The sequence below is a fragment of the Pogona vitticeps genome, chromosome 6 (assembly GCF_051106095.1).
Source record: "Pogona vitticeps strain Pit_001003342236 chromosome 6, PviZW2.1, whole genome shotgun sequence".
NCBI classification, from domain to species: domain Eukaryota; kingdom Metazoa; phylum Chordata; class Lepidosauria; order Squamata; family Agamidae; genus Pogona; species Pogona vitticeps.
The window spans coordinates 87,893,768-87,910,824 of NC_135788.1; the positions used below are offsets into that span (position 1 = coordinate 87,893,768).

The window sequence follows — 17,057 nt, forward strand, 5'->3', positions numbered from 1 at the left end:
CAGCTGAAATGGTGCTGAAACTGATTGCTTTAGACCCTTATGAGTACTTCCAAGTGGGATGGAATATTTTTGACAGCATCATTGTCACCCTCAGCTTGGTTGAGCTTGGCCTTGCCAATGTCCAAGGTCTATCCGTGCTACGTTCCTTCCGTTTGGTAGGTGACTTTGTTCGGTTCACCCTCATAACAAGGGTTTTGAGCTAGCTGCTATCAACCAGGACAGATCAAGGTTCTCCCCTTGTCAGACAGAATGGAAACAGGTTGCTCTTTCTTATTCAGATTGGGGGTGGTGTCCCAAGCCCTGTTTAACACTGTGGAGAATTTTGAAACATACGTACATTCAGTTTAAGTGGGGAACAAACAAATGCCTGAACAACTTCACATCCTGCGCCTCTTAATTTGTGCCACTATAGCTGCTTAGTGTCTGCTTTTAAGCAGAGCCATTTCTGCAAATACATTGCAAATCACAGAAAAGTGTGGAGCCTGGAAGTAATGTATCACGTGTAATATGTTGACTACCTGGGTAACAACATTGGTTAGCATCATTAATTTAAAAAGTGGCCTAACAGCTGGTAACTTCACTACTTTATTGCAGTAATAGATAACATTTGCATACTACTCCTAAAATGTTGCTTTTTATTTTATTTATGTAATTATTACGTATATAGCCCAATGCAGTTTACAATCTTGATAAAAAAATAGAAACCAATAAAACAGATGTAACCATAAAGTCAGGCACTAGGCTGGCAAGCTGGGCAAGACATACAATGCTTATAAATAATTCTGTATGAACTGGCAGAGTAACTGTCTTTGCCGGGTAAGATTTGAAGTTCTGCTGAGATACTCAACAGAGACAGCAAAAATTAAAGTAAAATAATATTAAACCAACCCTACCATAATAGTCATTAAAATCAATAAAATCTATTGATAAAACAATACAGAAAAATAAGCATTATATATCAGTTTTAAAAATATTTATTAAAATAATGATATATCTGCAACCTACTCAAGAACAGTAAGAGTGGAAATTGCAACTATGGAAGTGCATCCCACAATTTGAACACCACTCAGGAGAAAGCTGTCTCCTGCATGCCTGTTTGGTGGGTCTGTGTAACTGTTAGTATTCTTCAGAAGATCTTAACATCTGGACAGGTTCAAAATGGGATAGGCAGTCCCTTAAACTGCAAAACCTTGTGCCATTTAGGGCTTTAACAGTTGATATTTCCCCCTCGAATTGAGCCTGATAAGCAATCAATGCAGATGTTTCAGTACTGGGAGCAGATTATTGCAATCTTTCGGTTTTATGGTGCTGTGGGTGAGCAAGATGGACTGGCTCATTGAGTTGAAGGAGGTGATGGCTAGTTCCCCCCCTCTAGAGGCAGCATTTGACAGTCTAGCTGCTGCATAGTGTACCAGTTGAAATTTTTTTTCATGTATGTTATAAAAAACAATGCATTGGAAAGTAACTTAATAGTAATGAAGAAAAAAGTAACCTCACAGCCAGTAACTTTATTACTTTTTTGCATACTAATCAACAGTTACCCATTGCCTCTAAAATACTGTTCTGGATGGATTATTTTTTCAGTAATTATATTTTCATGTGCATTTTTAGAAGAATCAATCAAAATGTAACTGACTAGTAATCAATAACAAATCACTCTTTTAACTTCAAATCAGATTAATGAATTTCTTTCTAAAAGCAACAGTCCAAGCTTGGAAAAACACATGCCACAGGAGCAATCAAGGCTAGACCTATTCTAATACGGTAGTGCCTTTAAAAGTTGGTCTTCTAAGAATCTCAGCTATATTTTTTTTGAATGACCATCCAGTTTATGATCCATATGGTTTTCAAGAAAAGCTTAGGATACTGTGAATCAGGCTGTGCCTAAACCAGCCAATGTATATTGAGGGCAGCAAGCTGGCAAAGCCAGGTTAAACATACAGTACTTATAAGTAATTCTGTATGGACTGGCAGAGTAACTAGCTTTGCCAGATGAGATTTAATATTCTGTTGAGATGCTCAACAGAGACAGCAAAGGGCTGTGTCTGGAAAATCCTATAAAGTGCAGGAAAAGGCTTGTTATTTCGGGATAAAAAAGCAGTAGCTCATACGTTTGGGTAGATGCTCTCCTGCTCAGGTCATGGGCCACTTATGGAATAATTATAGCAACCCACAGAGCCCTGTAGTCTTCAGAGTAAAAGGAGAAAGTCTGATAGACTGATGAGTCTCCCTCTTTCTTTTCGCAGATGAGAGTTTTCAAGCTTGCCAAATCCTGGCCAACCCTCAACATGCTGATCAAGATCATTGGTAACTCCGTGGGTGCCTTGGGCAACCTCACCTTGGTGCTGGCCATCATTGTTTTCATCTTTGCTGTGGTGGGCATGCAGCTCTTTGGGAAGAGCTACATAGAATGTGTCTGCAAGATTTCCAGTGACTGTGCCCTGCCACGCTGGCACATGCATGATTTCTTTCACGCGTTCCTTATCGTCTTCCGCATCCTCTGTGGGGAATGGATTGAGACCATGTGGGATTGCATGGAAGTAGCTGGACAGGTCTTGTGTCTTATTGTCTTCATGATGGTCATGGTCATCGGGAACCTAGTGGTAAGTAGTAAGGGAATCATACTGAGAGAGCAATGTAACTGTATGTGAAGTTACCTTTTATGATTACAAATCACAACATCCAGCCATAAGTTGATGGATTCTGGGAGCTGTATTTTATAAAAAATAATTTTTTCCAAACTTTCTAAATGATCTTCCAAAAGGCACAGTGGTTCCAGTTTATCCTAACTAGCACTTCTGGTTTAAAAGCAAATTTATTTTTTTGAGGGTCACTCAGTGCCAAGCAAATAGAGCTTATGAAAACAGATTCCTGGGCTGAACCCTTTTTAAACTCTGGCACAAATTAAACCTCCTTTCTCTGCCCTCTTCTTCCTCTGTGATATCCAGCTTCATGGCCAAGCAGCTGTATGAAGCTGGACTTCCATACCTAGATCCTTTTGTTGTGTGTGGTTAGGTAAATTTTAGACTCCAGACATACGGGTTCTGTGAAGAGGTCCTTCTTCAGATAATATGGTGGATCGCACCTTTGTTGCTTTTGTGCTTTGTTCTTTCCCCTGCTCCACATCACTGGCAGCTGCCTGTGTGGTTAAAGAAACATGAAGCATACTGTCATCATTCCATTGATATATAGCATGTTACAGTATGACTAAGGTACTCTCCTCAGACTGAAGAAGCTACCTGGACGAGTAGTGAAATATTTCAACTTAACAAGGAAGCAATCCAGTTGCCATGACTCAACTTCCAGATAACCTCACCTGGATGACTGAGAATCTTTACTGAGAATATATGAGTAGGGAAGTACGTAGTGAATTTTAGCAGATTTTCACATCCTTACCCAAACAGGGTGTGGCAGGACATTGAGCCACCCCATAAAAATGGGTTAAGTGCTGTGAGATGTTTCACTCCTGCACAAGAGTGGGAAGAGCAGCATATTCTTTAGCAGCTGCATTGGGGGGGGGGGACTCTGTTTAAAAGCTCCCAGTACTTTGCATAAAATACAAAGTTTCCTGTGTAAATTGCAAGGTTATCAGAAGAAAATGCAATTATTTCCCCATGAAAAAACTTGCAAGAAGTTTTCACATTAAAAATTGGGCAAATATTTTTTTTAAAATGCACAAAACCCACCATAATCTCATCCAACATTGGTGTGTGTGTGTGTGTGGGAGGGATTGTGAAACTATTCTCATTTGAGAGAGCACAATGAACAAAGATTTACATCTCTATAAGAGAGAGGAGAGAAAGAGGCATGGACCCATTATATTCAGTGGCAGATGCATAGGAAGCTTGACAATTACCTTCAAATCTCCACTCCATCAGGTGCCCCTACAAGAATCTCCTAATTTACATTGCAGATTTTCTAGAAACACAGGGAACAGTAATGGCAGCTGGAAATCCCTGTTCCATGAATGTAAATTATGGTCTATTCATAGAAAGAAATCCAAGCTCCATATTAACCTATATACTGATAGCAGGCTAATTTTTATTTTATATGAACAAGCATAACTTTATTTTTTAAAAAGCTGTTCTGGGTTTTTTTGCAATGTGTGAAGCAGTCTTTGACAAGAGAGTAGTTATAAATGGACACTTCATGCAAACTCCCCAAACTATGAACATATAGTATACGTTGAACCAACAGGGTGGCATGAGGGCTTGAAGAAACAGAGAGTTGAAGGGAATTGGAGACATGGGGGACGGGGGCAAGTTTGATTTAGACTGAGACCACAGCAAAGAATGAAGGTTACACTACAGTAAGAGAAAAAAAATGTATCTTCTAGCTAGATCTTAAACGTGATGTTTAGTTTGGCCCTGAGGAGCATATATTTGGAAAAACATGTTTTCTAAAGATCCACTTACTGGAAAGCCAGATTGGGATGCACCATTGTGTCTATGAGTCTTCTGCATGTAATGTATGGAGGAGAAGCCCTGAACATTTAAGAAAATGCATTCCAGTTAGTTAAGTAAAGTTAAGAAAACACATGCCATTGCTCAGCCTTGGAACGTATTAGTTACAAATTAGTTATATTCTGAGAATGTGCAGAATGCTCCACTATGTTGGTGAGACAAAAGTGCTCACTCCTATGTGAACAGGAGGTTCTGGGAACGAACCCCCCAAAAATATTCCCCAAAATTAGAAAAATGTATTTTCTAAAATGATTTTCTCATTTTCAAAAATAAGTAGACCACCAGTTCTGCTGCCCAACATACACAGATGCATCTTCATCAGTGCATATGAGTTTTCTTATTTTCTGTTAAAATAACTTCCTTTGGTGTCCTGTATTTCTTTCTGCATGTAATCCTATATGCTTACCATGAGAAAGGGAAAAAATACCTAGGAAAGTGAGTTTCAGCAGATGAACTGTTAGAAGGGAAAGATTAAATCTCCTTTCTCCCTCCTCTTTTGCCTTAAACTGATGTGTTTAATACGTTTTGGGTAGGACTATCTTATGGAAGTTTAAAAAAAAACACTTTACTGCAATTCCATCCTCATCTTGCAGGAATCACACACTCTGTGAATTGAGGTGCTTTAAAAGTTCCATTCATTCTTAAGGGGCCTTGGCTGCTTGACCAGGACCCCTTAATCTTGCAGGAATCCACTGGGAAAGTGATATGAGCAGGGGAGCTGTCCACGGTCATTGAACGGGATGACCTGGAGGATGAAAGCTAGATTGATGGGATGCTAAAATGTAAGGAATAATCTCTGAGTGCGTATATAGTGCTTCTTTTCAGAGCTTAGAAATGTTACTTCTTTGGACCCCCAGAATCCTTCAGCCACTATGGCCGGTGGTGTGTTCTGGAAGTTGTAATCTAAAGAAATAACATTCTCAAGTTCTGTATTTTCACATGACTGCCAAGCCATAATTAATTGAATACAATACATTATAAGGACATGCTTACCAAGGCAAACTTGAATCCTGCAACATTTTGTTTCTGAAAGTAAAAAGTCCACCTTCAATTCAATGAAACCATACACAGCAATGGGAAGTGTCTAAGTCAGGGCTGGCAAACCTGTAGAGCTCTAGACTTTGATAAATTGCAACTCACATCAACCATTAGTATCTGGGGCTGTTGGGAAGAGCAATATAACAGCAACTGGCAGGCCACCCTGATTAAGGGCCATGTCACAAGCATTCTGTTTTGTTAAGGAGCAGATCCCATGTGTTTTTGTAGAGAAGAACAGGAGAAAAGGGAAGATCACTGTTTTCACTCATATATCTGAAATAACAAGCAAGTAACTAGCCGTAGAATCAATAGCATTGTAGTTAAGCATGGGATCAGATTGGAGGAAATGGTTTCTAAGTCAGTGCATGCCACTCCCAGTCTCCTTTGAGCATCTGCCATACAGACCCAAGTACTGCTCGTTCTTAGAATTTTGAGGTTGGCTGAAGCACTCAATGTATTTTCAGAATCCCCAGAGTCACTCTTTTTCTATTTGTGTCACTTTTGGCATTTCCGTTGTAAGTTATTATGAGAAAAAGAACGGAAGAAGTCCCTGAGCAGAGAAAGGAAGTCACTGCCTTGAGCCATCTTTAGGGTTATGAGCAGCAGCCACAGCTTTTCACTGTAATGGGCACTTAAGAGAAGCATCTGAAAGCGTCAAGGAAACTGGAGGGGGTTTATATAAAGGTCCTAGTTAAGTCATGAGGCATGAGCCATGTGCAAATAGCTATGACCTTGAGTATTATCAGAGTCCCTTCTCAAATGTGCTCTCTGGCAGGGGAGAGGCACAAACACTGACAGCTGTGAGTGGGCAGGAGGCTGGCTTTTCACAGCAAACGCATTCCACTTTCTTGCTGATGTTACTGTACATGGCATGTCGGTGGTCCCACTGGAGCCTACAATGAGAGGGGTGTGTGGAATACTCCCATTTGGTTTTGGGCTGAACTGGAATTCTGACGTTGAATCTCCCTAGAGCTTGGGTGAATTTTTTTTCTGATAACAATTTCCGGAATCTCTCAGTCATTGTCGTTGATGGCCAGGGGGTTCTGCCAACTGTAGCCCCAGGAAAATAACTTACCTAAGTTCTGGAAGAACTTCTAAATATAGAAACCTAAATCCAGTTGTTAATCCAATTTACAGAAGATCCACCGAACCACTGGGATTACGTAAATTGTATTCATTTATAATTCAGCAAAAGAGTCAATGGTTACAACTGTAATTGGGACTAGCAGTTGGCCTATATTTAGCCCACAGTGTTTAACAACTACGTACTGTATAAGATTTTCCCCCCATTGACTTGGACTTGACTTGCAACTCAGAACCCACCCCCTCCTCTCTTTTTTTTCTGGGGAAAAAGCTTGTTTTTAATAGGGACTTGGATTTAGGGCTTGGGAATTGGAATTTGGTACTAAAGACTTGGAACTCAGATCCAAAGACTTACCATCATCCCTCGTTACAAGCACTTGATGTTGGGTTGTTAATCCTAGCACCCATTGATATCCAACTACCAGAAAGCCAGTGTTGGCAATGGCTACTTTGAAGAAAACACCAGCCTGCAGCACTCCCATTAACTTTAAAGTTGAAGTGGGTGAATTTGTAAGGGGAGGGGGAAACTCCTGCCTGATTTTTCAGTCATCTCTGGATGAGTCCAGTCAAAGTATCTGTAGCCTCTCTTTAGTCAAAAGTATGACACATAAACCAACATTCATATATTGAGAAAAATAATGCTGAAGGCATTGCAAACATACAGTTAAACCAGATATTCCAAATTGCTTACAGACTTATTAAAGCTTTATTAATATCAGGGATAAGGGAGGGGGAAGAAAGGAAATAGTTTATTTATTTAAAACATATTTATTAGCAACAAAAAGACATAAAAGCAGTTTACTTCCAAAACTGCTTATCTTAGATCAGCCTTTCCCAACCTGGCAATCTCCTGTGTTGTTGACCCACATCTCCCAATTAACCAGCCTGCTAGTTGGCTGGGGGATCCTGGGAGTTTTAGTCCAACACAACTGGAGGGTGCCAGATTGAGAAAGATCGTAGTAGACCGGAGACAGGCAACATGCAGCCTCCCTATTTTTAAAGCCTACTACTACTGAATTTCAGCTTTCAATAGTAAAAATATGCTCCATTAGAGTCACACAAAGGGAACTGCCCTCCTGGAAGTGCAATTCTCCTCTAGAACAAGGTGCAGGGACCCTGTGTGCCTTGTTTTAATGAAAGAAGTGTTTTGCTTTGTTTTCTAAACAGAACTGCAGCTTTCTCCACATCCATTATGTAAAATCAGTGGTAACCAGCAGTGAACTGGTTACCAAAGAGTGTAACCAGATCATGCATACATAATAATTAGGAACATCATAGTAAGGATGATCTTTGCTTTGATCTCCAGGGACACATCTGCACTTTTAAAATGACAATTTCCAGAGCAATCAGGCATGCACTTTACAGCAGTTTAATTATACCCTAAAGTACTAATATTGAGCTCACTCAGGAACCCTTCAGTATACCTGGAGAGCACCCTCCCCCAGTAAATAGCCATACACCTGCACATTAGATCACGGTAAGCAACAGAATTCCCAAACCAAATGGCATGATCTTCTGGCACCTTTACACTTTGGAGCCCTAGCATTTCCCTCAGGAATTAAGCACTGTCCTCAGAACACACAGATGTCCCTCCCCACATCACAGAAAATAACCCCAACCGCAAAGGAAAATAACAACAAATTAAATATTTGTTTATGTATTATGTTAAGTAAGACAGACAAACCAAACCCAAGTCAAGTCCGAATTGAGTCACCAGTGTGACTTAAGTCCAACTTGACAGTGAGTCTCGCAACTCAAGTCGACAACCTTGCTTGTAGCCCTGTTGGACATGGAAGTGAGTTGTCAGGGGGTTTCCTCTATATTTTTGTATGCTAATGTGTGTTGCATCATCTTTTGCCACTGCTGCTGTTTGCACTCAACTGTTCTCTATGAACACAAAAGCACAGTAGTTGTTACTTCCATGATAAGGCGGAATGGATCGGCTGTGGCTCAGGAAAAGCTTAAGGATAAATCTGTATCTATTCTATACAAGTAGCACATTTGTATTAAGAAGCTGATTAAGGCTATGGTCACAACAGCAAAATGTTTCCATGTTAATCCTTGAGAATTTTAACACTCTTTTTTGGTACGAACAATGCAAAGCATTATTGATTGTTTTTTCCTCTTCTGTGCTGTCTCCGCATCAAATCCAGCCTGCTGGGAGACCCCTGCTGTATTTGTTCCATGTTTCATCATACAATACAACTAATATCTCATTGTGTGTGTACTCCAAAACCAATTCATTTCCTATGCATCTGACATGTGGTCCCACCCCCCCTCACCAGCTGTCATTCAACTCCCTTAATTTTTTAGAGTTAATTTTCAAATGGGACTGTTGGTGCGCTGATATAATTGTGTAAAATATAGAGCATCAATTCCCCTACTGTCCTTTGACCACAACTGCTGTGTGTTCTCCTCCATAGAGGATAATGAAGCACAGAAATAGGAAGAAATGGCCCAGATCAGTATGTGGCCAGCAAGGGCATTTTGCAGAGCAATATACCCATATAATTTTTATAAAAGGGGGGGAGGGGAACAGAGAAAGGCACAAGAAAAGGAAGGGGATATGTCCCACTTGAGGGGTGTAGATGAATGTACTGCATCTAATTTATTAAAAAAAGAATGGTTAAGAAACATATGAACCACTATCACAGGATATGTGCCACCTGACCACAATGCACAACTATACAGGAAGCAGAAGATACGAGAAAGAACGGAAACATTTCTCTAATGTGATCACGGCCTAGGACCTATACAGGAAAGCACTTGGCTGACTAATCATTTTGTTACTTTGTTAGTTGCTTCATTCTAATGTTTCACTACCATATCTCCCTAAACAAAAGAAATCCAATCTGATTTTGGAAACTGAGCAAGTTCAGGCCTGATTGGTACTTGGATAAGAGAGTGGGAGGCAAGCCCTTTGCTCAGTGGCAGAACTTAATTGTGGGAGCAACATGTGGGATTTCCAGCTAGGGCTAGGAAATAGTCCTGCCTAAAACCCTGCAGATCTACTATTAGCCAAAGTTGACAATACCAGGTTATATGGACTAGTGGCTCAACTCAATGTAAGATAGGTTCCCATGTTCCTGTGTGTGATTTTTCTGTTCAGTAATTTTATGTATGTTTCAGTTACTGTTTGCCTCCCACATAATTGCTGGCTGACAGGTGGGAATTATATTTTATAATAAATAAAATAAACCGCAGCATTTGTTATTTAAATGTAAACACCAGGATCCTGAGAATTTCAGCTTGCATTTAAAATATACAAAAAGATCGCATTCCTAGCTCCAGCAAAAAGCTCGACAAATCTCAGAAGGTTGAGAGGGGGAGGATCTAAGTAACATTTCCAGAAGCACAATAAATTATGCAAAACAGGCAAGTATGTTCTATTTTACATGATTCATAGGTACCATGTAGACTTTTTCTTGGAACCAAATTTAGGTTACTTTGGAGCACCTAGTGCCTTTTTGTTTTTCAGTAGACTTGATGATTAGCTGTCACACCATTTTTAAAATATTTCTGTATCGGGTGATACTTTCCAATGTGTTTTTTGTGAACTTACATCTACTCCATGGCTGCCTATCCCTAGAGGATGGTAGTCACAAGATCTGATTGGGGTGCAGCCGTTCAGAGTTATTAAGAGTATTTTTCTGAAGTATGAAATGGCATCTGCTTTTGTCTCCCAGGTCCTTAACCTGTTCTTAGCTTTGCTGCTAAGCTCCTTCAGTGCTGATAGCCTGGCAGCATCTGATGATGATGGCGAAATGAACAATTTGCAAATTGCAATTGGCAGAATCACACGAGGGATTGATTACGTAAAGAAGCATGTTCTCCTCCTGCTTCACAGGGAATTGAAGCAGAAGACTGAGCCACCATCTGAGGAACAGGATGACAGCAAGAAAGAGAATTTTGTTCTCAACCACATAGACACAAGTCAGGACCTTAAACTAGAATATATGGATGGGAAAGCTAAAAAAGATGGCCAGGTCTTCAAATCAGAATACATGGATGGGTTATCCAGAAAAGAGCCGTTTATTGATGAACTGGACCACATGAACTTCATTAACAATCCCAATTTGACCATACATGTGCCAATAGCCTCTGAGGAATCAGATCTTTATGATGAAACTGACACAGGTGAAGAGACTGCTGATGACACCAAGGTGAGTGTAAGGTCCAAAGAGAACATATATAGAACTGTAATTGGTCTGTTCCAAAGATTTTCAAACTAGGTTCCTAGAAAAAAAAATTATTATCATCATCATCATCATCATCAGTATTATTATTATTATTATTATTAGTAGTAGTAGTAGTAGTATTAGTAGTAGTAGTTTTAGTTTTAGTTTTAGTTTTATCATTATTATTATCATTATCATCATCATCATCATTGTTGTTGTTTAGTATTAGTAGTATTAGAAGTATTACTATTGTTAGCATTAGTTTTAGTTTTAGTTTTATTTATATGCCACATTTCTCCCAACAAGGGACCCAAAGTGGCTCACAACATTAAAATTCACACAATTAAAAATACAGTAAGTTAAATATCAAAAGACAAATTAAACAATATATGATTTAAAATTAAGCTAAAAGATTAAAACATTAAAACATGGAAAAGATTAAAATTATCTGCTAAAATCAGGTTCAGGGATTAAGTTGTAGTTGTTAAAAGCCTGCCTAAAGAGATGGGTCTTTCGCTTTTTTCGGAAGGATAGCAGGGCAGGGGCCCTCCTGATCTCCCAAGGGAGAGCGTTCCATAGCCTGAGAGCTGCCACAGAGAAGGCCGTCTCCCGTGTCCCCATCAGCTGTGTTTGTGGTGGCAATGGGACTGAGAGGAGGTAACACATGCATTCACGTGAGGTCATTGTGAAGCTCAAAAGACCTCTTCCTAGAATTATGTCTTCAAATATACTTCAGACAGAGCTTGGAAAAGTTGCCCTGGTGAACTACAGCTCCTAGAATCCTTCAGTCAGCATGACTGGGAGATTTCGGGAGCTACCTTGCCAAAAATTAATATTTCTGTGGCCTGGGAAAAGGTTTCTTAAATACGGAGGTCTTGATCCAATTGCAAGTCCCAAGCGAAGTAGATCAAGTGGGATATAAATTTTAACTTACAATTTGGCAATTGATTATTTCTATAATATGACGCCTCACTTTCCTTTATTTTATTCATTTAACTGTTGCATTAACTCTTTCCTTTCCATAAAAAATTATGAAGATTCCTAATGAATCCATGAATAAGTAAACAATAGCTTAATAAAATGGATAAAAAGAATCAGTTAAAATCAAAATGAAATTGCAGATACAGACACAAGAAAAACTAATCAGCCTAATAAGGCAAATATCTTTTTTTTTTTAAGGGAACAATCTAAAATACGTGTGTATATTAAATAAATAGCTTGGGTTCTGATTGCTGTTTTTTCTTGTTTAACAGCTGTGTTCTGCTTTCTAGCCAGCAGTCCTTTTAAAGTAATTTAGGGGGAATTTGGAGCAGTCTGGTCCATGCTTTAACCGTTCTTATCTTCAGTGCAATCTATTTTATGTCTCACTTGAGCGATCCTTCTGTGCACACTCGAGATGTTTACTATCCCACGAGAAAGGTCCACACAGGTCTTGAACTTGCTGGTTTACTTCTGTGGAATTTTACCTGGTTTGCTCTCAAGCAAGGAGGTAGCAGAAAAGCAGCCAAGGACAGCAGCAGCATGATGGGGAAAATATTGGGGTGGAGGTTGGGGAGGCAGAAGGCAGAATTTACCCCCCCTTTCCCCATCTTTCACTTAAGCTGGGGCTCTGCAAGGGCTGTCCTGTCCTGTGGGTGCAGAACCCATGGAGTTAACACAGCCGTCTTTTCACATGGCTGTTGTTCAGTGGGCCACAATGACTTTCTCTTTTTTTATTGTTAAATAAAAACGTTCTTGGGTTCCATTAAATGAGCTTGCTCCAGAACAACAAGACCCATAGACCTCATGAAACTCTGCACCAAGCCCCTCCTTTCCTTGAAATTTCTGCAGGAGTTGGTGTTCTGGCCTTTGCAGAACTTGCTTCTAGGCCCAGCATGGCTGAGGCATGGCACCAACAGCCTTGGTGTGCTGAACAAGTGCCTTTTCAAATTGGGAGAGGCCATGCTCCACCACCTGCCTCCAGGCTGAATGCTCAGATGTCAAGCTTTCCCATCTGTTGAGGTCCATTCCTAAAGCCTTCAGATCCTGCTTGCAGATATCCTTGTATGTGAACTGTGGTCTCCCTCTGGGGCGATTTCCCTGCACTAATTCTCTATACAGGAGATATTTTGGAATCCAACCATTAGCCAGTATCATGACATGCCCGAGTTTGTTGTGGTCAACACAGTCAAAGGCTTTTGCGTAGTCAATGAAGCAGAAGTAGATGTTTTTCTGGAACTCTCTGGCTTTCTCCATAATCCAGCGCATGTTAGCAGTTTGGTCTCCAGTTCCTCTGCCCCTTCGAAATCCAGCTTGTACTTCTGGGAGTTCTCGGTCCACATACTGCTGAAGCCTACCTTGTAGGATTTTGAGCATAACCTTGCTAGCATGTGAAATGAGTGCAATTGTACGGTAGTTGGTGTATTCTTTGGCGCTACCCTTCTTTGGGACTGGGATGTAGACTGATCTTGTCTAATCCTTTGGCCACTGCTGAGTTTTCTAAACTCACTGGCATATTGAGTGTAGCACCTTAACAGTGCCATCTTTTAAGATTTTAAATAGTTCCAATGGAATACCATCACCTCTACTGCCCTTGTTGTTAGCCATGCTTTGTAAGGCCCACTTGACTTCATTCTCCAGGATGTCTGGCTCATGGTCAGCAACCACACTATCTGGGTTGTCCGGGACATCCAAATCTTTCTGGTATAATCCCTCTGTTTATTCTTGCCACTTCTTCTTGATGTCTTCTGCTTCTTTGAGGTCCCTAGCACTTTTGTCCTTTATCATGTCCATCTTTGCACAAAAGGTTCCTTTAATATCTCCAGTTTTCTTGAACAGTTTTCTAGTTTTTCCCTTTCTGTTATTTTCCTCTATTTCTTTGCACTGTTCATTTAAGAGGGCCCTCTTGTTTCTCCTTGCTATTCTTTGGAAGTCTGCATTCCATTTTCTGTAACTTTCCCTATCTCCTGTGCATTTTATTTCTTTTCTCTTCTCTGCTATTTGTAAGGCCTCGTTGGACAGCCACTTTGCTTTCTTGCATTTCCTTTTTTTGGGGATGGTTTTTGTTGCTGCCTCCTGTACAGTTTTACGAGCCTCCAGCCATAGTTCTTCAGGTACTCTGTCCACCAGATCTAGTTCCTTAAATCTGTTCTTCACTTCCACTGTGTATTCATAAAGGATTTGGTTTAGATTATACCTGACTAGCCCAGTTTTTCCTACTTTCTGCTGTTTAAGCTTGAGTTTTGCTATAAGAAGCTGATGATCAGAGCCACAATCAGCTCCAGGTCTTGTTTTTGCTGACTGTATAGAGCTTCTCCATCTTTGGCTGCAGAGAATATAATCAATTTGATTTCAGTATTGCCCATCTGGTGATGTCCTTGTGTAGAGTTGCCACTTGTGTTGTTGGAAAAGAGTGTTTGTGTTGACCAGCTTGTTCTCTTGACAAAACGCTATTAGCCTTTGCCCTGCTTTGCTTTGAACTCCAAGGCCGAACTTACCTGTTGTTCCTTTTATCTCTTGACTCCCTACTTTAGCATTCTAGTCCCCTATAATGAGAAGAACATCTTTCTTTGGTGTCAGTTCTAGAAGGTGTTGTAAGTCTTCATAGAATTGGTCAATATCAGCCTCTTCAGCATTGGTGGTGAGTTTTTCAGATACACATAGACAGATATTTACGAACATGTTTAAATATTTGTCTATGGAAGCTACAGTCCATTCATCTGAAGATGTCATTCAAGAAAAGCTTGTGCTGAATAAAATCTGTTAGCCTTTGAGGTAATTAATAGTGGAGAGTCCTTCTGATGCACAGAAAAAGGAGCAAGATTGATTCCTAAGGTTTGAAACAGATATTACATATACTTCCATGTGAGGAAGAGGAAATTCTTTAACAAATTAAAGTACAGGCTTCTTTCACCAGCTCTTGATCAAGGGATATACAATGACATTGGTGGTTTTTTGTTTTACATTCTCTCTTCATCTAAATAAGAATTTGAGATGGAAGCAAACATAACTTATCTACAAATGTCTTGCATTAAAAGGAAAAGATTCCTGAATAGCAATAAGCCTTTTCAATTTTAAAAAATTGGACAAAGCATGCATACAAAACTGCATCCCTACAAAAGTCCTATGTTTTGACTTAGTAATTGCCACAAGCTTTGAGATCACACAGAAATGCTCATCTGATCACCCATCTTTCCTTTTGGAATACTCTGCTTATCTTTGATCCTCCAATTACTTCCCCCTCCCCATTAAAGATTAAGCAGAGCATTGGTAGTGAAAAAGGAGAAGAAGAAGAAGAAAAAATACTTACTCCACATTCTTAGCCCATGGTGGTGGGTCACTCATGGCCATGAAGACACAGTTGGTTAAGATGGTTATCATTATAAACATGCTGAATAATTTGAAAACAAGGTCAAGGAAATGAAATAGGCCTCTCTCAAAATTCCCAAGACACATTTATTTGGTAAACCCATGAGAACAACAGGTCTATTGGATGATGACACCTTGGCAGGAATCTGAAGGATCAAGCAGCTCAATGAGCTTGGTCAGGCCCAAGGTGACTGGATTTATGTTTTCATCATGAGTGGTTGGTGCATAAACTTGGATTACTGTGATGTTGAAAGGTCTGCCTTGGATTCGTATTGAAATTATTCTGTCATTTTTGAGATTGTATCCCCGTACAGCTTTTCCTACTCTTTTGTTTACTATGAGGGCTACTCCATTTCTTCTACGGGATTCTTGCCCACAATAGTAGATATGATAATCATCTGAATTGAATTCGCCCATTCCTGTCCATTTTAGTTCACTGACATCCAGGATGTCAACATTTGTTCTTGCCATCTCCTGTTTGATCACATCCAGCTTACCAAGGTTCATAGATCTTACATTCCAGGTTCCTATGCAGTATTTTTCTTTGCAGCATCGGACTTTCCTTTCACTTCCAGGCGCGTCCGCAGCTGAGCGTCCTTTTGGCTTTGGCCCAACCACTTCATTAGCTCTGGAGCTACTCGTACTTGTCACCCGCTCTTCCTCAGTAGCATGTTGGACGCCTTCCAACCTGAGGGGCTCATCTTCCAGCATCATATCTTTTAGCCTTTTGTTTCTGTTCATGGGGTATTCTTGGCAAAGATACTGGAGTGGCATTGCCAGTTCCTGCTTCAGGTGGATGACGTTTAGTCAGAACTCTCCACTATGACCTGTCCGTCTTGGGTGTCCCTGCATGGCGTAGCCCATAGCTTCTCTGAATTACTCAAGCCTCTTCGCCACGACAAGGCAGCAATCCATGAAGGGGATCAAAGGCTTAACCCTCATGCTAAATTCTGAGCAAATTCAACTTGTGTAAACACCTCACGGGTTTCCAGTCATGTCAATTCAGGTTTATTGTTAAAATAGTCCAAGCTTTCGATGGCAATATCTTGTGTCGTCTTCCTCAGGGAAGGCAAGATATCAACTCAAACAAAGCTAATCTTAAAAACCTCCAGATGCAATCAAAACCAGCTGGGTGGACATTCAGACCAAATCCAGGCAGATTAACGTCAAAGAGCCAGCCCCCTACATTGGCCAGTATTATGTAAGGGCAGTCTATACAGTTTAAAAAACAAAGGCTTCCAGCAAACACTAAAAGTAATGCCACTATCTCTGCTAATGAAATGCAGATCAAGTTTTATCAAGAGAGCCTCAATAATAACTCTATCCCCAAATTGATTGGTTTTGGCCAATACTTGTACCCCATTCTATTGGGGCTGATGACCATATTTGATACAATGCTCAGCCAAACCAGATTTTTCAAGCTGTTGTAATCTAATATATTGTGAATGTTCTGATATTCTCTCTGTAACAGATCTTCCAGTCTAGCCAATATATGCTTGATCACAGCAGCAGGGTGCTCAATAAATGCCCTGGGCCTCTGAGTCCCAATGTGTCTTTAACTGGATGAACCATTTGTTTGATTTTGTTAATAAGGCAGAACATGGGTTTGAAATGAAGCTTGCAAGCCAGTGTTCCTATCTTTGCTGAAAAATGACAGTAAAAAGGAAGAATGACCAATCCTTTTATTTCTTCATCATCATCTTCTCTCTGTCTCACTTTTCTGTTGTTATAACCCAGCACCCAATTAATGTCCCCAGTGGAATATCCACTTTCTCTAAAGACGGGCTGTAATAATTGGAGTTTATCATCTAAAGAATTCATATCTGACACCACATATGCTCTGTGAACCAAAGTACAAAAGACTGATCTTTTCTGGGCAGGATGATGATGAGGGCATTCAAATAGTGGTTAGTGTGAGTAGTCTTTCTATAGCCTTTATGAACCAATG

At 40.1% G+C, this 17,057-nt stretch overlaps 1 protein-coding gene across 4 annotated transcripts in view; it reads left to right on the forward strand.

The window, feature by feature from the left end:
* The window catches only part of SCN4A (sodium voltage-gated channel alpha subunit 4), a 107,965-nt gene that overhangs the window by 59,451 nt on the left and 31,457 nt on the right, over nt 1-17,057 (forward strand). For all 4 annotated transcript variants that reach the window (XM_020798034.3, XM_073004149.2, XM_073004151.2 and 1 more), the window contains 3 exons: nt 1-155; nt 2,247-2,603; nt 10,271-10,747. The exon at nt 1-155 is cut by the window's left edge and continues 19 nt beyond it. In XM_020798034.3, the coding sequence (XP_020653693.3) occupies nt 1-155; nt 2,247-2,603; nt 10,271-10,747 (989 nt within the window). The remainder of the gene's footprint in view (nt 156-2,246; nt 2,604-10,270; nt 10,748-17,057) is intronic.